Source organism: Thrips palmi, unplaced genomic scaffold (assembly GCF_012932325.1).
Source record: "Thrips palmi isolate BJ-2018 unplaced genomic scaffold, TpBJ-2018v1 HiC_scaffold_4, whole genome shotgun sequence".
NCBI classification, from domain to species: Eukaryota; Metazoa; Arthropoda; class Insecta; order Thysanoptera; family Thripidae; genus Thrips; species Thrips palmi.
The window spans coordinates 6,635,870-6,663,620 of record NW_023144631.1 but is presented as its reverse complement, the minus strand read 5'-3'; the positions used below and the strand labels follow the sequence as shown (position 1 = coordinate 6,663,620).

General features: G+C 63.5%; 1 protein-coding gene across 1 annotated transcript in view; it reads left to right on the top strand.

Moving 5' to 3' along the window:
• The window catches only part of LOC117649568, a 29,148-nt gene extending 2,507 nt beyond the window's left edge, over positions 1-26,641 (top strand). Inside the window, 3 exon segments of the mRNA XM_034392455.1 lie at positions 25,133-25,451; positions 25,520-25,700; positions 25,703-26,641. Of these exon segments, the coding sequence (XP_034248346.1) occupies positions 25,133-25,451; positions 25,520-25,700; positions 25,703-25,941 (739 nt within the window). The 3' untranslated portion in view covers positions 25,942-26,641.
• The last annotated feature ends 1,110 nt before the right edge of the window (positions 26,642-27,751 follow it).

Below are 27,751 nucleotides of genomic sequence, written 5' to 3'. Positions count from 1 at the left end.
TTGTTGTGTTGTCTGTCCGATTTTTTTTTCTTTCTCTCTCTTTTTGTTGCCCTGCGCACCGCGTCGTACGGCACGGGGACGCAGTGCGGGACGGCCAGCGCGTCCAGCGACACGCACGCCGTGCGTCGCAGTGCGTCGGCGCACCGCGGCACTGCCAGGGCTCTGGAAAAAAAACAAGGAGGGACTCCTGGACCGCAGGACTCCAGGACCTCAGGACTCCAGGACCTCAGGACTCCAGGACCTCACTCCAGGACTCGTCCTGGGCTTCCGCGTGGGTCAGGTCGCCGGGACGTGGTCAGGCCGATTGCATGGCCTCGAGCGGGGCCAAAGCAATTAGCAGGGAATGCAGTTCGATCCTATTTTCGGGTCGGATGCCTCGTGACGTCACACCGCGGTAGGCACGACGAGACGCAGGGCGCGTTCCTTCGGCCCGGGTTCCGGGATCTGCTGCTTCTGCTACAGAAACCGCCGGACCGCAGAAAATGGAAAGAAGAAAATGGAACTCTACACCCCCTCCCTAGGCTTGATAAGGAGGCCTCTTGCTTTACTTCGGTTTTTGGGATATGTCCAGTTTTTTCGGTCTGATCTGCTCCGCGGTCCAGGCTGGGGTGCCTTTCCTTTGGGACGGACCGCGACGCTCTTGGCGGCGCGACAGGCTCGTTACCGGTCACGTAGCGGTCGCTGCGGTGGGCGTGCCTCCTACAGTGCGTCGCGACGCTCTCCTTGGCGGGCCGGGCGGGCGTCCGCCTCGCGGTGGGCGTCGGCCCGGACTAAGTGTATTTCTCTTCGGGCCTTTCGGTGATCAGGGCGGCCCGCGCATCCATCTCCGTCGCTCTGCCGCGCTTCGAGCGACGCGAGGTGCGCGGTGCGCGAGGCGGGGCCCGCCCTCGGCCACCCTAGGCCCAGGCCCACTGACGCCGGGCCCAGCAGACCCAGCGGACCCAGCCCCGCGGCGCCGAGTTTCTCCAAGGCGTCAAAGAGCTCCAAATTGAATGAGCGCTGCCCTGCGAGAGGCGGGCCTTTCGGCCGGGCCCGCCGGCCGGGCACGCCCCTGGCCAAACAAACCGAATCTCTTTCGGCACTGCCAGACTTTCTGTCGGCAAGTCGCGGTCGGCGGGTAGAGCATTCTGCGCCACAGCATTCCCTCTTCAGCCCCTGTCACAGAACGCGGACCGTTCACCGTTCGATGAGGACGGCCGAACTTTGTCGGAGCCCCACCTGCCGCGCTGCCGCCCGGCTGCACCACAAGGTGCAGGCCCCCGCAGTCCATACTCCGCGCTCCCTCGGCAAGCTGGGCAGCGAGGGGTATCGACACGGCGTGGCGCGTCGGCGACGTCGCAGCACACCACGCGGTGCATCGCGGCCTCCGGATTGAGCGTTTCCGTCACGAGTAAGTCGCCACCCCGCCCCGCCCCACCCCGCCGCGCCTCCACAGAGGCCGAGACCCCGGCGGCGCACGGCGGCGCACCGGCACGGACGGGTGCTTCCGTAATGATGATAAACTCGGTGTTCAATCCGCCGACGTGTCGCGCCGCGCCGCCAGGATTTATGGCGGTGACGTCACCGGCCCGCCGCAGCACTGCAAGTGACTGCAGGCCAGGCAGGCCCCGTTGCAGTACGTACGGAGACGCAGTGCGCCACGCCACGCCTCGAAAAGCGGCTTCTCCAAACAGAACGTCCTGCCCGGCCGAGCGCTGCACACTGATTCCGAGAGTCGTTTTCGTCGCGCTGTCTCTCTCGCACTCATGGCGCGTCCTGTAAGGTGCGAGAGAGACAGAGCGACGAAGACGACTCTCAGTGTGCAGCAGAGCCAAGCGCAGCACGGGCCTAAGGCCGGCGCGGCCTGTCTGTCGCTCCCCGGGCAGGCCCGGCTGGGCAGCGCAGCAGCGTCCTTTTAAGGGCTCCTATAATTGCACTGATACATTAGTCCGGACACGAACCCTTGCCGACCGCCGGGCCGGGCAGCCTGCCCTGCGGCCTTGGGATGGGCTTTGGCGTTTTCCCGTCGGCCGCACCGTCCCGTACCGTACGGCCCGGAGGGGGGGGGGGGACAGCAGTCTCCGTTCGACCTCTCTCCGTTTTGGCTCACTGTTTGGCATGCTTAAGACGGCCCTGCAGGCTGGTCCGAAAAGTGCTTCATTGTAGCACTCCCACGGAACCCTCCGCGAGTGCGGCAGAGACATGGTGACGGAGGAATCGGCCTCTGCTCCGTGGCTGGCGACGCGGGCGACGCTCCTTAGGGAAAATGCACCGCCAATGTAATTAAGACGTAGCGACACCACACCGTGGGACAGAGCGAGACAGTGAGAGAGACAGAGAGACGCCCCGAGTGCGTGAAAACGCTCTCACCCACGAAGAAGATGACGCTGGCAGAGGCGTTGAAAGCGTCGCCGTGAAGTTGACGCGCGACGCGACGGCAGACGCCTCGCCTCGCCTTGCTCTCAGCTCCGCGCCTCGTTCACGCTGCAACGCACGGCGTCGCGCAAAAAGACAAAAAGACGCAAAGACAACAAACAAACAAAAACACACGAGACGAACGTGCACCGTCATAGCGGCCTCCCGACATGTCAGTCAGCCGGGGTGCTGACAAACAACTGACAAACAAGCTGACACGAGCTGACAAAACGATGGGGCTGGCGCGGCGCGCGCGGCGCGCGCGGCGTGGACAAGGTAATCTAGATCATCTCGATCATCTCTCCGAGTGAAGGCTCCGCCTGTGTTTTTAATCGCAGGGACATTATCAGAGGCAGGGCCGGGACCATGACAGGGCACAGCGACGCGACCCCGCCCCGCCCCGCCCCGCCGACGCGCGGAGACGTCCTGCCGATAAGCGCCCCTTGTTCGCAGCGTCATGCCGATCACGGTGTGCGCTGCGGCGCTGCTGGTCCACTGTGGGCCGCCGCGGTGAAGCGGGGCGCGAATCGGCGAGTCTCGTTATTATTCCGGGCCTTTCCCTTTTGGCCGAATCCCAGTCCGGCCCTGCCCCCGCTCTCCTCTCCGGCTGACCGAATTCGACTTTTCTTCGTTTCGTCGCTCCTTCGCTGCGGTCGCTGCATCTCCCATTCCCTGCGCGTCGGGCCGGTAAGTGCGGCGATACGGATCTCGGCGTCCGTCCGTGTGACGGCTGGCCGGGACGGGCCCGACAGCCTGGACAGGGCCGACAGGACGGCATCGAACCCCGAAACCTCCTACGCGCCGCCACCGCGCACCGCCTCGTCGGAGCATCTCGTGCATCGCAAGGGGCGAATTTCTGCTCACTGCCCCGATGTAGTAGCTGAGTTTCTCTGGCAGTGGCCCGCAGCTCCGCTTGCATGAGTCTTGGTTCCTCGTCAACTCACTCGTTGAGCAGGCGGCTCTTCTCCGAAACAGCCTTAAGCCCTCCCGCTCCGCTCGCATGCAGGCCGGTGCAGTCAGACCGCCCGAGGATGCGATCCAACCCCGCTGGGGGCGGCTGGGGGCGACGTGCAGAACGCACACACGCGCGCGCGCGCACACACACACACACACACACACACCCACACACACACCACACGCACTCCATCGCGGCCAGCAGCACCCCGCTGGCAGGCATTTTCAGCGCGGGTAATACGATTCGGATTAGGGCGGACGGGACCAGAGTAGTAAGGGAGGGGGGGGGAGACAATGAAAAATATTGGCTTATTTGGTGGGAACGAGGTTATCCGGGAGGGTGGCTCGTGGGTGCTGCAGCACTGCTGCTGGAATGGGGCAGGCAGAGGGCAGTGGTAGACTGATTCCGAAAGTCGTTTCCGTCGCTCTGTCTCTCTCTCTCGCGGCTTTAGGGGGCACCCCATGAGTGCGAGAGAGACAGAGCGACGAAAGGGACTCTCGGAATCAGTCTGCAGCCAATTACACAGCCAGAGGGAGAAGGCGAGACGTTCCGGGTGAGTAGAGTCCCTCCGGTCCCTCCCTGCTCCCTCCCCGTGGCCGATTTAGCGGCGTGTCGTATGGCCGGCACAGCACAGCACAGTGCAGGCTGCAGTAAATCATGTGCACGAGCAGCAGCAACAGTGAGGAGCAAAACAATTACATGCGAAAGTTTTTTGCGCCCTCTCTCTCTCTCTCTCCTTCTCACTGTTTGCCCTTTCTCATTTTTTTTGTGTCGACGCGACGGTCATCCGGGCCACGTGCAACAATGTAGTTATCTCAATGCACGGCAGCATGGCGGCAGCGCGGATGAGAGAGTGGGGTGCGCCTCCGCCAACAAGACCTCCAACTAGACAGAGACGAAATCATAAAAACAAATCCTTGAGACCTTTGCAGCACGCCAGTGCACACAAAGGTGTGGCGGGAACTGGGGAGGGGCGCAGGGCCCCCACCAGAGCAGAGCGGACCAGCCTAGCCGCCCCAGTCCGAAGGATCGTCTCGTCGCTCCGTCTCTGTCGCACTCGAGGGGCTTTCTTGTGGGTGCGAGAGAGACAGACGACTCCGGAGTCAGTCTGCTGCGGCGTGGCTCGGCTCGCATGACGCGGGTGGCGTTCTATCCCGGACCAGTCGATCACACGCCACGGAGCGAACCGGTACCGGCCACCGGGGCATTCCATAGATGCGGCAAATTACACACACCCTCGGCGGGACTCGAACCCACGCCCCACGCACGGCCGCCGAAATCCGCCTGGACCGCTAATTACGGTGCGGTCCCCGTGGATGAAGCCGTCGACAGAGGTGGGCCGTTCGGGGTGGAATTATTTAATTAAAAAAACAATATTGGGCAGCGAGTTTTTGATAGACAGATTTAGGTGGGGCCGTCGATTTGGTATGCAGGCACGCCATAAGCGGCGGGGAGGCGCTGCAAGCTTTGTGCGAGTTTACACGCAGAGGACCACCGTGTCCGCGGCCGAGGCTAGTTTCTCTTGATTTGGGATGCGGGGTCAGTGCGGGAACGCTGGAAACTTGAAAAATGAAAATGAGCAGACCAGTGAGGTGATCTTTCTAAACCCTGTCCCCTCTCTTCGTTCCTCAAGGAAATTGTGTCAGCGGTCAGATTAATTTTCAAATCGCATTTCGACCGTATTCGATTGGACTGGGCCCGACTGGGCCGCTTCATCGTTCACTGCACGGCGTGCTTCGCCAAGCTTCCGCGGTAGCACGTTGCCTGCCCTGCCCGTCCGGGGAATGAAGTTTGTCCGCGCGCCCCTCGCCGAGGCCGCGGCCGTGGCCCTGGCCGAGGCGGAGGCCGTCAGCTGATGACAAGGTTGGGGTCGTCGCGCCGCCGCCAGCGCCACCCCACTACGGGCAGTGCGCCGCGCTGGTGGGGTGGCCGCCGCCTTGGCCGCCTTGGCGAGTCCTGCCGGTGCCGTGCCGCGGCGCCCCGCCGGCGTGGGCCGTGCCGGCAGCGTCGGCCTCTGTGGGCCGCGCATCGCGCCGTTGAGTCAGTCGCTCTGCGCTGCCCGAGGACGACGGACGCCCCTCCGCGGCCGCTCAGCCCGCCTCGCCTCGCCGCTCGCGATCCACGACGTCAAGGAGTAGTCGACGCGCGGCCCCCGACCCCTGCACCGCGCCGCGCCTTGGGCCTCGCCGGGGAAGTTTAGCCTTCGACGTGCTGGAGTGTCTCAGCAGGCTTCGTCCCCTCTCGACCCCTTCGACGGCGTCCCCTTCGACGGCGTCCTCTTCGACCGCGTCCCTCCCCCGCGACGGCCGCGCCGTGGCCGTGCTCGCCGACGTGCCCGGCCCATGCGGCGCGCTGAGGGTGCGCGCGGTGGCAGGTGACCGCCCGGACCGCCCCCATCAGCCCGACCGGCCGCCCCGCCTCTCCGCCACGATGACAGCGTCGTCGCCGGCCAGCCCCAGGTAAAGGCAATGACAGTCAAATGGCCCGTTCGTCTGCGGTCGGGAACAAGTAGTCCACGGCCGGCAAAAACGGCAACCGGACGCGCCCCCGCCGCGGTCGCGGACCTGGCGCCCTTCCCCGGCCCGCTCTTGGACCGACCCGCGGCTTCTTTCAGACTCCTTCTTCCTTTTCCCTCGCAGCGAAGGCTTTCTTTCTAAATACTGCAGGGCTTTGCTTCCGTCTTCCGCCAAACGCCGGCCGAACAGAAACTGCGTCCGTCTTTTTCGTCCTCCACTGCACCTCGCTGAGCCACGGCGGCGACGACCCGAGTGTCGGTAACCGCGGCCTGCCGGTCTGCCGGTCTGACGCGGGGCAGCCGGCAACGCGATGAGGACTCGGGGCATGGGAGCGTGAAAAACATGGCTGCCGGACAAAACGCAGCTCCACGCCCCGCCCCACCCCGCCGGCCAGGCCCTGCCGCGCGCAAACGCCAGTCAGTGCAGCAATACGTCGATGCCGGCACGGCATGGCGCGGCAGGGCGCTGCACGGCGCCGCCCGCCACACCTTGGCGCCTCGGCCGGCGCCGTCTCGACAGTCCAGACACGCGGCGTCGCCGCGCGGCAGCGCAACGCGTGCATCAGTCAAGCCGCCTAATGTGCGCCTGGCGCGGCCTGCAGCCCCCCGAGGAACCCGCCGGCATGCCAGATTCGCCTGACGCGCGAAGCAAGCGATGCAGAACCGGCAGGCGACGCTTCGTCACCATTCTTTCGTCGTACTTTACACCCTTTGTCTGTAAGACGAGGGAGGGAATTCTTAACTCAATTTACGTTGAAATCCAGTTTGGAGGGGTCAACTAATGGTCACTATGTGCTGTTCTTTGTTTCTCGTTCGTTTCTTTCCGTTTTCCTATCGGTGCCACTGGGCGAGTCCGCGAGTCCCGCGGCTCCGTTCACCGCGACCTTGACCCCGCCTTCCGCGAGGACTACTGCCGACTAGACTCCCGGACTGGCCAAACAGCAGTCGTCTTAAAACTGTTTTTCAAACCCGTTGACTGGCGTGTCTTCCCCCGAGAACAAGTTTCGCCCAGATTCGCGCGTCGTCTCCGCGACGGCGTGACGCTGCGGCGCGCTGCGGCGCCAGCGCCTGTACCTGGGCACCTCCGGGGCCTTCCCTCGCCGTCCCTCTCGCACTCGTGGACCGTCCCGCCGGGGTGCGGCGGAGTCGGCGACGAGGTGCAGTCTGAGCCTGCTGTACGTCCGCGGCCGGCCAGGCCGTTGCACCTGCTGGCTTGCACACCTCGACGTGTCACTCGCGGCCGGCCGGCCAAAAAGCGCCCCGTCCCGTCCTTGCCCGGCAGCGCGGCGGCGCGGCACACGACGTTAATTTAATCGCAGTCTTATCGGTGGCGTTATTTTACTTTCGAGGTGCCGGCCGCACCGGCCACTTTGATGGAGGTCCTTGTCCTGCGTCCCTCCTCACCCCACCCCGCCTCACCCCACCCCGCCCCGCCTCACCCCGCCTCACCCCACCCGGCCTCACACTCCCCGCCCCGCCTCACCCCGCCCCGCCCCGGCCGCCCCTGAAGCCGCAAAGTCCACCTCGTGGCGCGGCCACATTCCTCCCGCAGGGACCCAGAAGGACCAGCAGCCGGCCGAAACACAGGAGCTGCGTGCAATTTCGCTGGCGGACTCGTCTCCCTCTCCGAGTCTCCACGGCACGGCAGACTGATTCCGGTGCGCGCCACGAGTGCGAGAGAGACAGAGCGACGAGAACGACTCTCAGTCTGCTGGACGGGCTCGTCCAGAGGTGTCCCTCACCCTCACCCCGACGACCTCCACATCGGCCTAATACATCCTGCAAAGTGCATCCGCGCTCGTGTGTGTGACTTAGCATGCGCGTGCATCGTGCATGCGTCCGAGTGCATGAGTGTGCGCATGTCCGTGCGCGTCGTGCGTGTGTGTGGGTGGGGCCCTCTCGGCGCGGCGGAGCGGCGGAGCGGCGGCGCGCATAGGCAGCTGTCAGCACACGGCAGCGTCCGCATCCCTCTAGCCCGCCGGACTTGCTGGACTCGCCCGACGCGTCGACCTCTTTTCAAGAAATTGTTTATGTATAACCAGGCGTCGAAAAGCCGGGGGAGGGGCCCCGGCTGCCTGGCTGCTCTGCCTGGCCGGCGCGCCGTGGGCTGCTCGGTCTGGCCGTCACTCACGAGGAGCATCCTTCCCTCAGCCTTCAGCGCATTGTTGCGCGGGACGGCCGGCAGGCAGGCAGCTTAGCAGCGTCGTCATGAGCTTAGCCTTTGCCAAGCAAAAGCTCTTCGCGGATTGTGTTTAAAAGTGGCGGCGGGGCGCCGGGGCAGGCCAGGCAGGCCGAGCGCATTGACTGCAGCGCCCCGCCGAGCCGCCCCGCCAGCCGCCCCGCCGGCCGCCACTCCCTGGGGGTAATTAGCACATGTCTGGACGGGCGCTGCACCTCGCCCCGCCCCGCCCCGCCACTGTCAATATCCTGCCTCCGCCCCGCGCGGCTACCGAGGCTGCCGAGGCTGCCGAGGGGCGTGGCGGCGCGTAGTCGTTGTTCTTTTTATTTGCAGTTTTATTATTTGCATTATTATTCCGGCTGGCGCCGCATCATGGGAGTCCAGTTCGCGGGGCGCGGCGCGGCGACGGCCTGGGAAGCGCACCGGGCGGGCCAGGCCAGGGCACGGCCAGGGTGGGTGGAGTCCGGTGGCGCTTGGCACAGCACCTTTTAGAGGATCATGGTGGCGGAAGGGCAGGCTTAGGTGGCGCCAGCGCATCGTCGAGCCTCTCCAGGCCCAGGGTGGCGGGGGCGACGGCCAGCTGGGGCATCGTCCTCGTCAAACACGCGCAAACTGTGCCAAACGGCGCGCTTCGCGGAACTCGTCCTCCACTTTAAGTACAAGTAGTGCTACGATGCGATCGACGCCGTGCCCTGGCCGTGCCGACGCGCGGCCGGCACGCCCGGCCAAGCCCGGCGAAGCCCCGGCCGGTGACAAGACTCGTCTCACAAAACGTGACCATAAGCGTGCGCGTGTGTGCGTGCGTGTGCGAGTGTGCGCGCGCGGCTGTGTGTGCAATGTGTTGCCGAGACGGTGCGCTTGTGCGACTTGGACCGGTACAGAGCCTTCCGCCGGGCCGCGAAGGGACGCACCGTTACCCCGCCACGCCCCGCCACGCCCCGCCACGCCTCGCGATGGCGTTCGACGCCAGGCGTTTCCCACTCGCGTGCCCCTTCGACGCGGGCCTCTCACGGGAGGCTCGGACGCCGCTTTTTTCGTCCTTTTTGCCGCTCGCACTTCTCGCACTCCTTGGGCAGCATCGCCACCGCGCCCTTTTCCGGGATGACCTTCGGGCGGCGACGCGTCGCGACGGGGGGCGCATCTCCCTCTCCCTCCCTCCGTCCCTCTCACTCTCCCCCTCAGTGTGGCGCCAGGGAGGCGTCGCTACATGCCGACATGCAACACACGCGCGACTTTGCACGGCATAAAAAGTGCCACTTTTTATTACGAGTGCAACAGTGCAACCCCGCGATGTGTGTGTGTATGTGCGTGCGCCCGCAGCGTCGGCCTTTCGGGCGTGAGTGTACGTGAACTCTTCCGAGTGTGTGTGTGTGTGTGTGTGTGTTTGCTCGGAGGCGGCCAAGCCCGTGCATACAGCGCGGCCGGCGCGGTGCAGCCGGTCCATAGCGCACTTGACGCCGCCCGGCCATGCACTGCCCCGCACTGCCCCGCACTGCCCCGCACTGCCCCGCACTGCCGGCGGCCACGGCTCCGGCCCACTCCGGCCAAGACTCCGGCTGACCACCGGGCGCCGCGCCGCCACTCCGCTCCACTCCGCCTCCTCCACACACTGCACCGCCGCGAAGGGCGCGACGACGCCGTGCCGTGTGAATCGATTCCCCGGCATACAAATAGGGGCCTCGAAAAAACTTGTTCATCGCCCCCCGGTGAATGATCCATTAAAATACTGATACGAAACGGAGGCTGCAGCCCTTCGGAGCGACTCTCAATTAGTGTGTGTGTGTGTGTGTGTGTGTGTGTGACCCAAATCACGCGCCTGAATGACGGCGTCCTGCAATAGCGCTCCGCTGTGCTCCGCTGTGCTCCGCTGACAGCGCGGCCGCAGCGTTTCGACGTGGCTCTCGCATTCCCGATAAAGATGCAAATGATTCAATCGAAACGAAACGAGATGTGGCCGACGACGATGAGGCGGTCGGTGTGCACGGCGATGCGATGCGCCGCGACAGCGAGGCGGGCCTCTCGACGGGATATGAATTGCCTATTTTTAGCTTCGGCTGGGTTTATTTTCTCGTTTTGTTTTTTGTTTGTTTTTTGAAATGCCGCGGGCATCGCTCGCACTTTCCGGAATGGATACAGCACCGAGTCTCGCAGTGAAATTGCGACTTTCTGCGCCCCAACGGCGAAAGGCGAGCCCCGCTGTAAGGTTTCGCCGAGTGGATATGAGTCATTCCACACTGGTGGATTTTTACGCAGGGCCTTGCGATGTGAGCTGTTCGGCGAAGTGCGGAATGAAGTGCAGAATGGAGCCCGGCCCCTGATTGCCAGTAAACACCCTGATGGCTGCGGCAGGCCTCACGGCGCCTCACGGCCAGGCGAGCGAGAGGCTTGCCTCGCTGATGGCCTTCATTAGGTCAGCCCCTGCTGCAGATTGAAAGCGCAGTGCCACTTTGTCACCCGGGCCGCGGCCGCGCCCCGAGCCCTGCACGTGGACGATGACGTCCTAATCGCTGCCACCGTAATAAGTCGTCCATTATTACTGCCCTGGGCACGGCGGCTGCCTGCTCGGTCTGCCCGGCCGGCCGGTGCGTCGTCCGATCCCAAATGGACGGCGTTAATCAAGCAGCGAAAGGGGAGCATGGAAATAACGTGCGGTGCGGCGGCGGCGTTTGAAAAATGGACTGGTTCCCGCGCCGCGACCGCCGCGACCGCCGCCACGGACGATGGACGCGGACGCGCTGCAGTGGATGCAGTGCGCCGCCCACCACCGCCCTTTTGTCTGTTTCGCGCCCACGCTGCACGGCTCTATGGGTGCGAGTGAGACAGGTCGGCCTGCTGTCTACATCAATGTCTGAACCCGCGGTCCGGTGCGGGTGTGAGAGAGACAGAGTGCTGGCGGTGCCGCCACCCCTCGGTGCCCGCAGCCACACTGCAGCCAGTGCAGCCTGCCTCGTCGCACTGTTTGTCGGCTTCGCAGGCTTCGCCTCTCTTCCCGTCGATCGAGGCCCCAATCACGGCCGCGTCCATGTTTATGTTTTGGTCCTGTTTACGGGCACATGTTAACTCCTTTCCAAGTGCCCGGCCTGTCGTGTGGCTGTCGCGGCTGTCCAGTGTGTTCCTGGAACAATTTGGATCACACACACACACGCACGCGCAAACCTGTCCGCGAGGGGTCTTGGCGCGTCGCGGCGCGTCGCGTCGCGGTGCAGGCGTTTACGCTGCGATCCGGTCGATATTTATATACAGTATATATCGTGGCGGCGAGGCTGTCATTTTTACGTGACTCTTTATGGAGGCGGGCGCCATAAACAAGGCTGTATCAGTGTGTCGGTTCGGTCCCACAGCCCGCAGGCCCGGAGGCCCGCAGGCAAGCACACTGGTAGCGGCTAAACTATTTCAACGCGCTGCGGCGCCGCCATCCGCGATTCCGATCGTAAAAACGACGGTTTTTGTTTCCTGTCACAGGTTTAATTGTTGCGCCATACATGCCAATCAGTTATGCATGCCGGTGCAACAAGCTGCAGAGGATTAAGTGAGTTCCACGACGTCGATGTCCGAATTCGGGGGCGTCCGAGACACAGTCCGAGACGCGGATCTAGGCAAGGGGGACGTTCCGATAACGACCCGTCCGCGCGGCCCTGGGTGGCCTGTCCGCCTGCCGGGCCTGCCTGCCTCCGTTCGGCCGATAATAACGTCCCCCGAGTTACGGCCCTGCCCGAGGCCGTCTCCGAACACTGCTTTCGCCACCTCGTCTCACTCGCACTGCCGGGGCGTGCCGGAGGGGTGCGAGGGAGACAAGAACGAGCTCGCCGTCGTCGCCGACCCGGCCGGCTGCAGGACAGAAGTGACCGGGCTGACCGCTATCATCGCCGCAAGGCTGCCGCACTGCCGAGCTGCCGTCGGCCAAACCCGAATCGGACGGACGCGTTCCGAAACCGCTCTGCGGCCCGCCGAAGCAACCGAAGCAACCGAAGCGCTGACCGACACCGCCTGCGCCGACGTGGCCGTGGCTGTCGGCATGCCGTCGGCGAGGTGTGAGGTCCCCGGGCCGCGGCCCGTGTCCGCGGGGGGTCCTGTCCCGTCGGCGGAAAAGAAAGAGCGTTTGGCGATTTGGCAGTGGCGGCCTGCGTCACGTCACGCCACCGCGTGGCCCTCGGCGTGGCCACACACGTCCGGCGCATCACTTCGCCTTCGTCCAGTCGCCCGGGGGACTGCCGTGCCGTGCCGCCATGCCCGGCCACGTCGGCCTCAAAGGGGCAGTGTGCGACGCGATGCGGGGCGCTCCGACTCGGCTCCGAGGCTCTGCGGGGCGCAGCATTCTTGCGGCGTCACCATGGCCGCCCTGCAGACTCATTCCGGGAGTCGTTTTCGTCACCCTGTCTCGCTCGCACCTCTACAGGCTGCCCCTTTGACTGCGAAAGAGACAGAGCGACGAAAGCGACTCTCGGAACTAGTCTGCCGCTCCTGACCGCAGTCAACCAGCAGCAGCGCGTCGTCCGGCTGGAGCAGGTCGCCCAGGCTCCACGCGCCGCAGAGCGCCGCGCCGAATTGGTATTCGCGAGCCTCGCGCGGCCACGCGGCCACGCGGCCTACACCGCACGGCTGCCCCGCCCCGCGGAGCGTTGCAAGGCGCGAGACGCGCTCGCGTGCGCCACCGCCGGCCGGATGCGTGCAAATTAGTGGGGAAGAGCGCCAACGCCAACGCGGAGCCCGAACGGTAGCGCCTCGGCGCGACGCGCGGCCGCCCTGCCCCGCCCTGCCCCGCCCCGCCCCGCCCTGCCGGCTGGCCACCACACTGATTCCAAGAGTCGTTTTGGTCGTTCTGTCTCTCTCAGACCTGTGAACGAACCAAGAGTGAGAGAAAGACAGAGCGATGGAAAGGACTTTCGGAATCAGTCTACCGACTGTTCCGGCCTCAAAAAGGCATCGCATTCCTGCCGGGTCCCCGCGCGCTTCAGCGCTCGCCGCGCCCGAATTTCTGCAGCGGCGGCCAGATGGAGGATTTTATCTGAAATGGCGAGCTGGGCGAACGGCTTGCTGTGCTGCCCAAGCAGCCATGTCGGCCGGCGCGAGGCTGCGAGCCACGACGGCGCGTGCTCCCGAATCGCACAGCACTCCATGTAGTTCGCGAGGGAGGGCGATGGCCGCCTCGCCAACCCCCAGGCGTGGCGCGTCGCCCGGAGACCTGAACGCGCTGCGTGAAGGAGAGCGCGAGCGGCAAGCCAACGTCCGCGCGCGTCCGCGACAACCATCTTGCACGCGCGGCCCGTAGGCTGCCGTAGGCCCGCCCCAGATTAAATTGCAAAGTAAGCCTCGCCACTAATTTTCACGGGCGCTGCACACGATTCGGCGGTGGCCGGCCTGGCGCGTTCCGCGCGGCACCGCGGAACCGGCGCCAAATCGCCGCACGCCCGCGTGCGCCCGGCCACTCTGCGCCACACCACGCCGTCTTTTGACCTGAGCGAGCGTCTGTGTGTCTGTGTGTGTGGCGCGGTGCTAACGGGTGTGTACGTCGCGGTGCGGCCGGCGGGGCCACAGGCGGGGCGTGGCGGGGCGTGGCGGGGCGGGGTGACCGCGGGTACGCACTACACGGTATAGATCCCCTCGCGGCCCTCCACGGCGGCGTGGCGGGGCTTGACCGACTTTTAGCCAGACTCGGACAGTGAGGCCTGCAGCCGCCTGCAGCGGCAGAGGAGAGTCACCGCGGCGCACGACGGCCAGGCTTGGCCAGTCCAGCCGGGCAAATCGCAAAGCCAGCCAGCGATTGACAAGGAAACGGCAAAGACGACTAGCGAAAGGCCGTTAGGACGGGCCGCGGTACAGCACGGGGCGAGGCAGCGGCCGTGCCAGCGGCGACACGACACTGCAACACGAAATGGTGGATTATTTTCTTGGATCACGGCGTCCTGCTTCGCGGTGCTTCGCGGCGCTTCGCAGAGCCTCGCGCCGATTATGGTCAGACACACTAACACACAAGCCGGCGCGCGGGGGACACTAGTGGCGTCTGACTTCGAGTGTATGCGCGCGCCTGTGAGTGTTTGTGTGTGTGAGCACACGCGTGTCGCTGCGTACGCCCAACTTGCAAAGCGACCCCTAATGAGCATGGGCTGCCTCCGGCTGCCTCACATGGGCAGTGCTGCCGCGTGTGCAAATGCAAACAAGCAGTGCGCCCTTCCTGTAACACTACAACACACACAGACACACTCGCACTGCATTTTTGCCACCAGTGAACACGCGGGCGACGCTTCGCCATGACGGACTCGACGGACTCACGCGGGACGCGCGCGGAGGCAGCAGGAATAAGTTGCGAGTGACTTACGGCCGCTTACGGCGCGGGCCGCGGTTCCGCTACGGGGCACTACGAGCAGGCCAGTGTGTCGCCGCGAACACACGTCCTCCACGTCCACGTCGAGAAGACGAGGCGCCGGGGTCAGCTCGGCAGGCCGATTCGTCGCACTGCATCTCTGCTTATCTCTGGGTCTCTCGCGCACGCATTTCAAAACTAGGCTGCCTAAGCCCACGGTGCGGTGCGATCGTCATTTCACGGGTCGTACTGGTGCTGCTCCCCGTCGCAGGCGCCGTTGTTTTCTCCGGACGGAATACCCCGCCCCTCCGGACGGACAGATAAATGGCGGGCCCTGTGTCCACCGCGACGCCCTCCATTGCGGCGACGTGGCCCTGGTGCTCGTTGTGGTGGTGTGGGGGGTGTGGGCCTTAATGAGGTGCGCGGGCCCTCGGAGGCAGCCTGGGCCTAATGGCAAACACACTCCCTTAATTGTAGCCGCTATTAATTTCCCGCGTCCCCTGCTGCGGGTCGACCCGTAGGCCGTGGGCTGCAGCGATGAGGCCGAACACACACACGCACACACACGCGCGCGCACTCACACACTCGCGGTGGCTGGGGCACAGGCCGCGGTACCCAGCAGTGCGTCCTTAATGGAGAAGCCGGTAGCGGTCCGACCTTGTGGGTCACGTGACCTCGAGACGAGCGATGTTGCCCCAGGTCAGGAGGAGGGGGAGGAGGAGCGCCGCTGCAGCGCTGGGACATGGATAGCCGTGTCGCCGGAAGCCTGGCCACACACCAACAGAATAAACCCCGCTGCTGCTTTTATTCCCTTAGGAAGGGATTTTGACGATGTTGTTTTGACTTGGCCTTGTTCTAATCGTACCGTAGCTGGAACAGGGCGCTGTCGCCGGCGCCGGCACCGCGTTTAACTTTGACTGCATTGGGGGCCGTTGTTTCCACCGCACGCGTGAAAGAGAATGATGGGTCATAGAGTTGCAGTTGCGAGGCATTCCGCATGTCCATATAATAATTCGGCAACGCGATACGGCCTGCCGTCGGCCCTTCGTGCCCACTGCACCCTGCCCAACCTCAAACAATCGCAGTCTCCTCTGCAACATCTTCACTTTACCGCCTCGTCTCATGCCGCATAGCAGCAATTTGCACACAGAATGCAGGCAATAAATATCGACGCTCGCGCACCGCGTCCGAAGTCCGTCGTGGTCGCCGTGTGCCACTCTCGGCGTCATCGGCGTGTCCAGTGTCGCATCGAGGGCCTCGTCCAGGGCGGCGCGCGTTGCTGCATCAGATGGAGAGCCCGATAAAGGTGGACGGCCCGTCTCCGTCCCGCCACGTCGACGACGACTCACTCTGCAGCACAACGTGCACAACGTGCCGCACGCTGCTTTTGAGGGGGTCGTCGTTGAGGTCGCGTGCAATATTCACCCATCAAACGGCGGTGGCGACGTCCCATGTCTCAAAATCCGCCCAAACCAGAACATGCTCACTAAGAGTATGCGGATTCACTAAGTGGATCCACCAAGGCTCAAAATACGTTATAGAGCCTCACAAAAGCGTCGCAGGCCGTCTAGAGGGCATTACAGAGCCTGCGCTTGTACAGTCTGAGGCTTCTTCTGTTTCAAACAACAACTGATTCTTATTTACCGGATGGCTGCTGTCCGTTTTTTTTCGAAACCGTTGAACATGCAGAACCGGGCCGCGGCTGCAGGTGGAAATTCCTCCTGGGGCGAGGCGCGGCCACCCTGCCCCGCCTTGCCTGCTGCGCTCAACTTCAAATATTTGCTTTGACCGCGCTGCACCGAGCCGCGCCGAGCCGGAGCCGTGACCGCATGGAACTCCCTCCGCTCTGCCCTCAACTTATCGTAAATCTCTTGATGGAATAATGCCCGGCTTACAATAGGAGTTGATTCAGTTCCGAGGCGACCTGGCGGCGACGCTGCGACGCCCCCTGCCCCTTCCCCCACCTTCCCCCCCGCATTGCATCCCGATCTCGCGCCGCACGAAATGGACCACACTGCCCGATGTTCGTCGCACGGAATCTTTTTATTTATTTCATTTAATTTATATTTCAATGGCGAGGAACACACACCCTCCACAGGCGGTGCGGCTTGCACGGCGCGCTAGGGAAACGCACAAAGAGTACTAAAAATGAATAAAAAAATCTCGAGGTAAAGTGCAGGAATAAAACGACTCGAGCGCTCGTATCGAAATACAAACTTCACGCTTTTTGAGCACCTCGTCTTTCAGCTCGCGGCATCCCGCGGCATCCCATCTTTTTAATATAAAAACGCTAACCTTGGCCGCCGCCCAGGAGCCACGCGTTTAGAGATGCATTACACCGCTCCCGGCGGTGGGGGCGACCAGGGGGAGGGGTCTGTGGTTTTAGATCACTGTGGTGGCGACGCTGGCGACGCTGGTGACGCGCAGGACCGAGTTACCCTCCTCCGTCTGGCCGCTGCAGACAGCGATCGGAGTGACGCAACGTGTCACGCTCTTGGCGGGGTGCAGACAGCGGCAGACAGTCGCCCCAGATGTCCAACACTTGGCGGCCGCCGGCTCACCCGGCTCCGTTCTGGCCAGCCCGGCCCCTCGCCACGCCTCGCGATCCCTGTAAGTGGCCGTCGGAGTGCGTGTGTGCGTGCCCGTGCGCTACACGCGTGTGTTCACCTGCCCCGCACGCCCGAGGCCCGGGGCATCGGACACTCAAAGGCCCTCCTCTTTCGGTGAAACTCTTCCTCAAACTTTCTCCCCCCGGCGTTGACCTGCACCACGACGGTAGTGCAGGGCAGCATAACGTCACACGCTCCCTCCCACGCTTCGGTGCTCCGCCCTCTCTCTCGCACTCATGGACCGTCCCGCCTCGGTGCAACAGAGACAGACCGACGGGACCTCTTGCTGCTGCACCGTGACCCAGTGCCGTTAGCGGGCACGACAGAGCGCTAAAGCAGTGAGCCGCGAACGCAGTGGACGCACCGCAGCTGGAGACGTTTACCAGTGCAGTGCCATCGTGCCGATGCAAGTCCCTCCATTGGAGGAGGACGGGCCACAAAACAGCGCGCCATTCAAACTGCGGGTCCAGCAGCAGGGGCCGTCATTTCTTTACCGCCGCTCTGTCACTCTCGCACCTCTGGGGGACGACTCACGAGTGCGAAAGCACCGTCCGGAATCGGACTCAGGTCGTAAAGCTTGAGGCGGTCGGCCACGATGAGCAGGCCGGTGGCGTGGTGCTGTCGCCGGGTCGTCATACAGCCATACCCTGGGAACCTCGACGACAAACAGAATGGCCTTCGTGTCCGCCACGCACGCTACACCATTGTCAACGGCGCGGCCAGAGCTGCCACACAAGTAGGCGAAGTGTTCCCACAGTGCATGTATTGGCGCGACGAAAGGGTTGTCCGTCTCAGCCTGCTGCTGCTGTCACCGGACAAAAACAGCGATTATTTTATGGGCTTCTCTTGTCCGGTTGGCATGCTGAGATAGGCAACCGTCCCGACGGGGAAGTGTTTGCAGACGTACCGCAGGGCCTCACTCCAGTGTCCGCCAAGCTGGCTGCGTTGCTCTGTCTCTCCCGATCTCGGGGCCATCTTGTAGAGGAGGTTCGGGTCTATCGCTGTCGGGAATGGCCGCCGTGGCCGCCTCGGGTGGACGATGGGGGCAAGTCTGGACAAGGCTCTCCCGTGTGCACTGCAGTGTGTAGCAAGGCACTGCGTAGCACTGCGCAGCATCGGCTACTTTTCCACTTTGGCGGAAAAGTGTGGCCACTTAGCCACTTTGCGAGTGCGTGGCCATTTTTGCGTCGGCCGTGCGCGTGTGCGTCCGCTGCGTCCGCTGTGTCCGCTGTGCCTGTCGTGCGGGTAATGCAGCCGTGCAGGCAAGGCAGCCCGTCCCCCCGGGCCAGCCGGCCAGCCCGCGCAGCCAGCCCGTGCCCCGCGCCCACTTTGCAGCCTCTTACAGCGACAGTGTCGCGCCGCCACTAGTTAGCCCTTCACTTTTTTTGCCGCGTCGCGTCAAAACGCCCAAAGAAAGACGCAAGACAACGGCGGGAAAAGGGCCGGGAGTGTTTCCGCGCGGAAAGGCAGAAAAAGCCAAGTCCGGTCGGGAAGGGAACGCCAGGGCCGTCAGCCCATCGACATGCCGCGACGCCGCGAGCAAAACGAGACGACTTTCGAGGCGGCGGAGGAAAAACCTGTGAACGGACAAAGTGCGCAGGCAGAAACGAGGCAAAAAAGTGAAAGGAAAGTACGTGTGCGCCGCACTGCGTCGTCGTTCGGATGCTTGAATTTCCTGTGGGAGGAGAAGAAGCGATGTGGGAATGGCTCGGGCTGGACCGGTGGCCTGACCTACAGCAACACGCACCCCTATGGGACGCTCCATGGGAGCGAGAGAGACAGGCGCGCTGCTTGGAAACAGCCAGCAGAGCCCAAGAAGCACACATCAATCGCCGTCCGCGGTGCGGCGCGGTGGCCAGGCCTTGGCGCCTTGGTCCGCGCGCACGCCCGGTCACGACCTGCGCGCCGACGCCGACGCCTCACTGTGCATGTGCGTCCGGGGAAACACTGTGCTCGCGTCTCATTTCCCACACCAGCCACACGTCGTAAAACCGAAGCCTTGGCGCGAAATTTTTCAAACAAAACAAGGAGGAGGTAACACCGTCGCTGCATTACCCCGATTACCCCGGCACTGCAGTCTGCAGTGTCTGTTCAGCGGGTAATTTCAGTTCGCGCCAGGGATAGTATTACCCGCAACTACAATGAGGACGTCGAGGCCCTGTTACCCCGTGTTACCCCATCGCGAGCGGGGGTCGCTGCAGTCTTACTCCGGTGGCGTCGTCTAGGGTGCCCTGCAGTAGCTCCGCCATGAGGACGTCATCGGGGACGTCGTGCGAGATGGGAGCGTGTGCCTCTCGAGCCCGATGGCGTCGGTGCCAACGGACGCTTTGACGGCGTCCTGACAGCAGCACAGCCGAGCACAGCGCCTTAGCGCCGCGGGCACTACTTGACGTGACCCGTGGCTCGGCGCGGCATGGCTCGGCAAGGCACTTGAGGCGACGCATAGGTCCATCCACGAGGCCGGTACGAACGGCTCACAAGTCACAATGCGTCCGGCGACCCAGAGCGGCCAGAGCGGCGGTGACGTTGCACTTTTAACCCATCTTGAGTCAGTGTACGTGTGTGTTCACGTACAACATTACATGCGCCGCCCGCGCGAGCGAGTGTGTGTGAGTGCACGTGCATTGTCCAGGGCCCGGGCCCGGCGGGTTCCCTTACACCGCCGCTAACGGTGCTGGCGGTGCTGGCGGGTATCGGCCATCGCCAAGACAGAGACAGAGAGAGAGAGAGCGTCCTGCTCCCGGTATTGCCCGGCTCCCGGTCACCGCGGCACCGCGCTTCGCCTGCTTCGCCTGCATCGCCACCGCCCAGCCCGCCCGGCCTATCCGAGGCCTAGCATCAACCTAGCGGCGCGCACCGCCACGACCGCTCCGGGCGACCCCAGAGGTCCAGCAGGGAGGCCCAGAGGTCGCCGCAACTGGGTCAATCAGGATATCTTTTCGCGAATCAAAATCAAACGCGGTTTGATTTATGGGCCTCGGGCCTCGGGGCCGACTCCGGCGTCGAAGACGGTGATTGAGATGTACCGACGTCACGGCGCCAAGCAGTCGCTCTGTCTCTCTCCCACCCCCACGGAACGCCCCACGAGTGCGAGAGAGACGGTTTGGGAGCAGGCCAGCCGGGCCCTACATTTGCACTTTCGGCACACACCGCGGCTAAGTAGGCTCCATCTTGATCGAGCCTCGCCTGCCAAGCATGCCGAACAACAAGCAGTGTTGCACTGTCATTAAAACCCCAAAACACGCCACGCTTCCGCCACTCCGTGCTGCACCGAAGCGTAGGGCCGAGGTCGCCCAGAAAGCAACCCTTTTGGAAAGCGCGCGCCGCTTGCGTGTGCGCCTCTTCTCGGGCAGCAGGCACAGTGCAGCACGCAGCACGCCCCAGTGGCTTTTCGCTCGATGGGACGTGACGCGGGCGTGACGCGTGACGCACGAGGGAAGTCTCGGAGTCATCCATCACCCACGGACACGTCGCGTACACGTCGCGGACACGTCGAGGACACGTCGCGGACACGTCGCCCCCGAGCCCGGCGGTTCGCTGTGCGGACGCTGGGATACGCAGTGGCGCTGCGGTGCGCAGTCCCTGACCGCCGAGACGCCCTGACGGCCTGGTCGCCCGGCCTGCCAGTGAAAGCGAGAGGAGTCCCAGTGGGATGTGCTCTTGATTACCACCTTAGGATCGACGCGGCGACGCAGCAGCCAGGGGCAGCCAGGGGCGGCCAGGCGCTGCGAGAGGAACATGGTGCAGCCGAAGAATGCACCGGACTGCAGCAGGCCTTGCCGCCGACCCGGACGGCCCGGACCCGGACGGGGGCACAGGCCACGTGCGTGCTACCGCGCCGTGCCCCGCCCCACCACGCCCCACCACGCCCGGCTGGCCTGGGCCAGCTACCGGGCTTGGACGGACGGAGCGGTCCTGGGCCTCTCCGGCTCCGGCTCAGCCATCGTGGCCGTCCTCGTCCTCGGCGTGCCTGTCCATGGAGGAGAGGTTCTTCATTTTGGCGTGCCGGCGTGGCGCGGCACGGAGCGGCATGCAGTCCCGTTGCCGAGTGTGTTTTAGGTGCTCGCGTGGCTCGCGTGCCGCCAGAGTCCCTCGTTGGGCAAACACAAGGCGAGCAGGCCCGGGGTGCAGCAGGGAGGAGGCTGAGGCCGCTCAGGCCGCGCCATGCTGGCCGTTGGAATTTCGTCGATGCTGCCGTCATGGGCATAGTGGCGTAAAGTCAATTCAAAGTTCGAAAAAAATCCATTTTATTTTTTGTTTGACGTGGTTTAAATAGACGGAGTAAAGCCTAAGTCAACCTAAATCGGGGCAGTCAAGTCCACGTCCGTCAGATGGGCCCTGAGTAGACGCTCCGACCTTCCGTGAGCTGGAGAGACCACGCCTGGCCACGCCCCACGAGGAGCTAACCTGTTGCCGGGTGCCCTGCCGGCCCCACTGAACGCTGCCCTGGCGGCTCCGCCCGGAGGACTGCATGGCGCTGGCTGGCTCGTTCCTGGCGTGCCTGACCCTCTTCCCCAAGGCCCTTGTTCCCTTGTTGGCGATGGGTGGCATGCGCGGTGACACGCTGGCCGGGGCGGGGCCTGGCGGGGGCGGGGCGGCGCACCGTGTGTGCGGGCTGGGGCTTTCTCCTAAGGTCGGGGGTTAACGATGCCTGGCTGTGACCGGGGACCACGGAACGCCGGGGACAGCATCTGGACAAGCCGGCGGCAGCCAGCGGCAGTGGACAGCGACCGGCGACCCAACCCACCACTCCACCACCACCCACCATGTCCCCGGCCCGAGACCGGTGGAGGTGGCCAAAACTCCATGACGCTTTTTGAGCGCTCCAGAGTCACCGTATGGATCTCGAACCGGGCGTGTGACCCCACCAATGGAGTTCCTCTGCCCACTGTGGAGCGCCTGCCAACGGGAGAGTAGGCCGCCACGCGGCGCACGGGTGCGGGCGTGTTGCCTACCCACCATTACCATTACCATTAAGGGCTAGACCACACATGATCGTATGCCATTTCGGGCCCGACACATGCTCGCCTGCACTGCAAAACGAGACAAGGTCGTCCTCGGGCGCCTCTGCGGCCCGCGGACCAAGCCGCGGACCAAGCCGCGGACACCCGGTGCTTAGCGCGTGAAGTATTTGCTCGTCATGCGGCTATGCTAATTGGCCTTCCGCGGATATGAGGCACTACATGTAAATGGGCACGCGGTTTCCCCTTTTCGAAAGGTGGTGGTTTAACGTGGCGCGGCCACGCGGCGCGGGCATCGCCGGCTTTGCCTACAAACGGCCGCCAACGTCGCGTGGCTGCGCGCACTGAGACACGCTCACGCCCCCGCGCACGCCCCGCGCACGCCCCGTTCACGCCGTCCTCGCGAGCGGGCCGCGCGGGCCTGCTGCAAATTAGACGCGCGGGGACTGCGCGAGCGTGGCGGAGCAGGCCTAGTCGGCTGCAGTCCGGCCGAAGCCTTGTCTGTACCTGGCCTCGGCCTGGCCGTGCATCAGCGGCGGCAGCGCGGCAGCCTTATCGTTGGGGCGGCCAGAGCGGCCAGCGCACGGCGGGGCAGGCCAGGCCGGGGCCAGGATGCCCGCATTTGTTTGGCGTCACCATTTGAATTTAAAATGGCGCGCTGCTCCGCGCTCCGCCTCGCTCTGCCCTAGGGTGTTGGGGTGTCAGCCCCGCTGCATCCGCTTTACGAGTCAAGCAGCACGCGCGGTGCGTCTGTCTGACTATCTGTCCGTCCGCCCGTCCGTTCGTATATATCTCTATCCATCCATCTGCCTTTCCGAAACTGCAGGGCGGCGCCGCGCTCGCTCGAGCGGCAAACCGCACGCCTCTCTGATTGAGTTATTGTAGCCCCCCCCCTCCTTGTGCCGGACAAACTCTGCTCGGTCCCACGCAGGCACGGCGGGACTCAATAGCCTCCTGAAGGCGTATCGGCGCAGCGTCACCGATGATCCTCTCCCGGTGAAAAAAAGGGAAAAAGAACACAGGATGTTATTGAAATGTCATCGTTCGCCGCCGCGACGATGCCTCGCGTGCTTTTTGCCTTTTTGCTGGCAGCTTGACGTTGTCCCTTGCGCACGCGATGGACCTCGTCACAAAATGACTTCTGACTTCGTCAGGCAGGCGATTCAAACAGTGTGGCGTACCTGCTTTCCACCGCTCTTTCTCCGGTCATCGCAAAAGTTCGCTCGGTGAACGCGCGGCAGCTCCGGGGCAGTCCCGCCTCGCGTTTCTCTCAGACTTTTACTTGTCTCTTTCTTTCCCTATCGGCGGGCCATGGCGAGCTGGCGCGCAGGCTCTCTCTCTCGCACTCTCGCGGAGCAGCGGGTGACCCGTGAGCGTGAGAGAGACGGAGCGACGAAATAAGCACGGTTTGGAACTGTCGGCACCCGCCATTACACCGCAAAGGCCAAAGGCGCCTTTGGCGCCAAATCAGCGGGGCCGGGCCGGGAGTCGCATGGCATCGGCCCGTGCCAACCTTGCAGCGCGAACTGGACGGCACAGCCATTAGCGGGTGAAAGCTAGCAGGGCTAGCAGCGAGGCGCCGGCCAGGGCGGCATTGCCATTGTCATGACTGGCAGAAAGTCCTAACTTTACAAATGAGCCTCTCGCTCGCCTGCCCGGGTGCCGGCATGCCTCGGCAGGTGCCGGCCGCGCCAAAACGACCGGCAAAACGAGACGGGCCGAGTTGGCGCCAAAACGCCGCCGCCGGCGCCTGGGCGGCCTGGGCGGCCAGGAGGTGCCTGGGTCAGGGCGGCGCGGGAAGAGTGTGGTTCGGGACGGTTTCGGAGACGCCACGCCGCCCCAGGGTTGCCCGGGGTCGTCGAGGGCTCTGCTGGTGGAGCTGCTATTTTTCTATTTTTCGGTTCGCGGCGGTGCAGTGAGCGTATATCTTTGATTCGATCCATTTTGTTATGCATCAGATAAAGCAGCAGCCAACGACGCACGACCAAGAAGAGCTGGATATGCATTTGCTGTGCCGGCCGCCCTGCCGCAGCAAGCCTTGCCTGCCGCGAGCAGCAAGCGCGCTCCGAGCGCAGGCAAGCCGTGTAGTCCGCACAGTCCGCGCGCATTTCAAATGTGTAACGTTCATACACTGCCCGCCTGTTCTCGTAGCGAATTGTCCCTAAGCGTGTGTGTGAGTGTGTTTTTGCCTGTGTGTTAGTATGTGTCTCTACGTCTGTGTGCACCCTGGGGTAGTGACGAGTTATCGCCCCTACAGTGGTGGCGGCTCCGCACAAACACACACACAGGCTCACTCCGCGGGGGGAACTTATACGACGCCTTTATGGCCGCGCTGCTACTAGGTGTGCTAGGCAGCCTGCCCGGCACTGCCCGGCTTGCGGGCCAAGGTAGTGGACCGCTAATAATAACCCTTAGAGCCGCGCCAGCGCAAACTGCACAAGCTGCTCAAGCTCGGATCCGCAATCATGTTTATTTATTTAAAGCTCGAGCAGCTCGTGCGCCGTGGTGCGCTCGCCGAGCACGCCGAGCACGCCGAGCCGAGCACGCCCGTGCGGGGATGGACACGGCTGGAGTGGCCCCGCCAGTGCATGAAGCACTGAAGGGAGTTGACATGCGGCCCAGGCCGGCCCTGGCAGGCAGGACGCACAGTTTCAGTTGGAAACTGTCAGCAACTATAGCTCACAGGGTGGTTTTACAGTGAGTGGGCATTCTTTCATTATCACCGAGAGAGGTCGCGGTTCAAGTAGTGGTGTGTTCGCAGCGCCAAGTGACAGAGGGCTCGAAGATTACGGCCTCAAATTCCTTCCAGCCCCCTCATCCCCCCTCCCTCTCTCTTCCCTCCCGGTCAGGTGCTTTATGGACGCCCCACAGCGCATGCCGCCGCGCCTGCAGATTTGGAGGGGGGGGGGAGGCTGCGCAGAAAGGTCACAGGGCCGGCGCCGCGAGGACTGCGGGCACCGCGAGGGCGACCCCCTTAGCCCGCCGTGGCGTGGCGAGGCGTGGCAAGGCGGGGCGCGGCAGGGCGCGGCCAGGAAGATGCACTTGACGGCCGTCCCCAGGCCATGAATGCGCCGGACTGCAGCAGACTTCAGCAGTGCCGGCGGCAGCGCGGCCCCTCAATGGCCAAATAAACACTAGAGGAAAAGCAGCGCAAGCTCTCTGTGTCTTTGTCTTGTGTGCAGGACTCTAAGCCCTCTGTGTCCTTGTCTTGTGTGCAGGTGGGCCGCCGTGGTGCTGAGCGCCCTCGCCGTCCTGGTGCCGCTCGCGACCGCCGAGCTGGCCTCCTCGTCCTCCAAGGAGGCGCTGTCGCTCACCTCCAAGGACGTGTCCAAGGACGCGCTCACCAGCAGCCACCAGCTGCTGTCCGGGCTGGGCCTCGCCAGACTGCCCGGCCAGAGCCTGGCGCAGGCCATGGTGCCCAAGAAGGTGCACGCCACGGAGGACGACTCGAGGGTGTTCGTGGTGCGCCTGCCGCCCAGCCAGCACTACTACTCGCTGCTCAAGTCGCCGCCGTCCGTCGCCAACTCCGTCAGCAAGGTATGTATCGGTGTTTTCGGCCCAGAGCGGCCCCGTCGAGACGAGGCTCACCGTGCATTCTCTGCCAGCAGGTGGAGGTGGGCTTCCGCTCCAACGGCAAGCCGGCCCGAGTCTACCACTGGAACATCCCCGTGCTCAAGAAGATGGCGGCGGCGCGGCGCCGCTCCACGCAGGGCAGCAACAGCAAGCCCGCCAAGAACACCAAGAACCCCTCCAAGAGCAAGCTGGGCGCCACCAGGCGGAAGGGCGCCCCTACCACCGCGTGCAGATGCAGCACAAGGAGCACCTGCACCAGCAGCACAAGGAGCACAAGCTGAAGCAGCAGCTCCTGGAGGCCGAGCCCGAGCCCGCCGGGCCGTCGCCGTACTACTACGCCCCCGCCAAGAAGACGTCCATGCACAAGCTGCTGGGCGGCAACGGCAAGCCGCACTCCATGTACGTGCTGGAGAAGAGCAGGGCCCCCGCCTACTACCAGAGGCTGCTCCCCTAGGGCCGCCGCCGTGGACCGCCGCCGTGGACCGCCGCCTTCCTCCCCCTGCCGCCGAAACGATTGAAGCTCGGCGCGGCTCCACGCAGAAGGGAAGTGCCAGTTCTCTCAACCAAGGCATTGTCAAGCCCCAGCCCACTCCGAGCGTTCTTACAGTGTGTTGGTCGTGCCTACTGGTGTCCGCCCGCTCCAGCCGTCGGCAGCTTTTTGAAGCACGAACTTACGTAGCCGGCCGCACCGGGGCACGATGCTTTCATGCATTCCCACGATAACTGTTCAAGTGAGGTCGTAGTTTTTTGGGCGATCGGCGAGTGCTTACTGATTTCATAAAGATCAACACTTGTTACTGTGTTGTTTTGACTGATTTTTGACATCTCAATTTTTGTATTTATTTTTGTTGTAAAATGACATTTTATTTATATCGTATTATTTATTTTAAGACGAATTATTTTATTCTACCGTAAGTTGCATGAGAGGGTAAGTGTGTGAATAGCTAGATCATTCATATATATGTGTGTAAATTTTTGTAAGTGTACTTCTAGTAAGAACAAGGGAGCAGCCTCAGAGCTGTCGTATTCTTGTTAAAATTACTATCGAGAAACAGATGAAAACGGTTATCAAAATGACTTTCTTCGCACTGTTGCCAAAAGTGAAACAATCCACACGATGTACATTTTGTAATGAATAAAGAGATTTTTAGTCACGCGTTGCACCACAATACTCCTCGCCCTCTTTACCAAATTCACACATCACTGCATCATTTCGCAAAAAAAAATACAAAATACGATGGGAACGGTGCAAATAAACGCCAGGAAGGAGGTTCCTGCGCTGCTTCATTCATGGGGGAGTTGTCCGCACTCTGGGATGACCCATGCCCGTGCTTCCCGGTGGCATCCTCGAGCTCCTCGAGGCCCAGCAGCAGCCGGCAGCATGAATACCATTGCGCCGCACGCCACGGCGAGGCAAGGCGCACCACGCCAGCCAGTGGACTCGTCGCTCTGTCTCTCTCGCACTCATGGGGCAGCCCGTATAGGAGCGAGAGAGACAGAGCGACGAACGCGACCCTCGGAATCGGTCTACGGGCCCCGGGAGCAGCACGCCGTCCCGTCGATAATAATTGCATCCAATAATGCCGGACCATAACGGTCAGGGAGCGCGTCCGGAGTCCGGGGCCGTCTGGGTGTGTCGGTGTGTTGGTGTGTCGGTGTGTCCGAGCAGCACGCGAGCCCAGGGCCCAAGGGGAGGCAGGCCGAGGCAGGCTAGGCTGAAGGCTGGGGTCCACGGACGGAAGCGCTCCGCACCGCGGCCTTTCGAACGCGGTCTCGCCCCGCCCCCGCCCACCGAGGCACCCCCCCCCCCTCCCCCTTTCCCGGTCGAGGTAGCAGCCGGTTATGGAACTGCAGTAGCCCCGTGGGTTGCGGCACGGATGCGGTGCATTAGAAGAATTTCATTTCCCTCTTATCATTTCTCGGGAAAGAAAAAGAGGATCGTCCTCCTCGACTCTAGTGTCGTTCTTTTTGTTTTTTCGAGCTTGACGACGACTGACAATACATGAGAATGTGTCCTGCGTGACTGGACTGTTGCATTGCCCTCGGGGCAGGGCAGGCCTTCTTGTCCATACTCGGCTGGATGTCCGTCCGGCCTGGCTGGGCCTGGCTGGGCCTGGCACACTGGCACACGCTTTGGCGGAGGGAGGGCCGAGCGGAGGCCGAGGGGGACAACGCTGGGGGAGGGGCGCCGCCGCCGCCGACAGCAGACTGATTCCGAGAGTCGTTTTCGTCGCTCTGTCTCTCTCGCACCTATAAGGAACGTA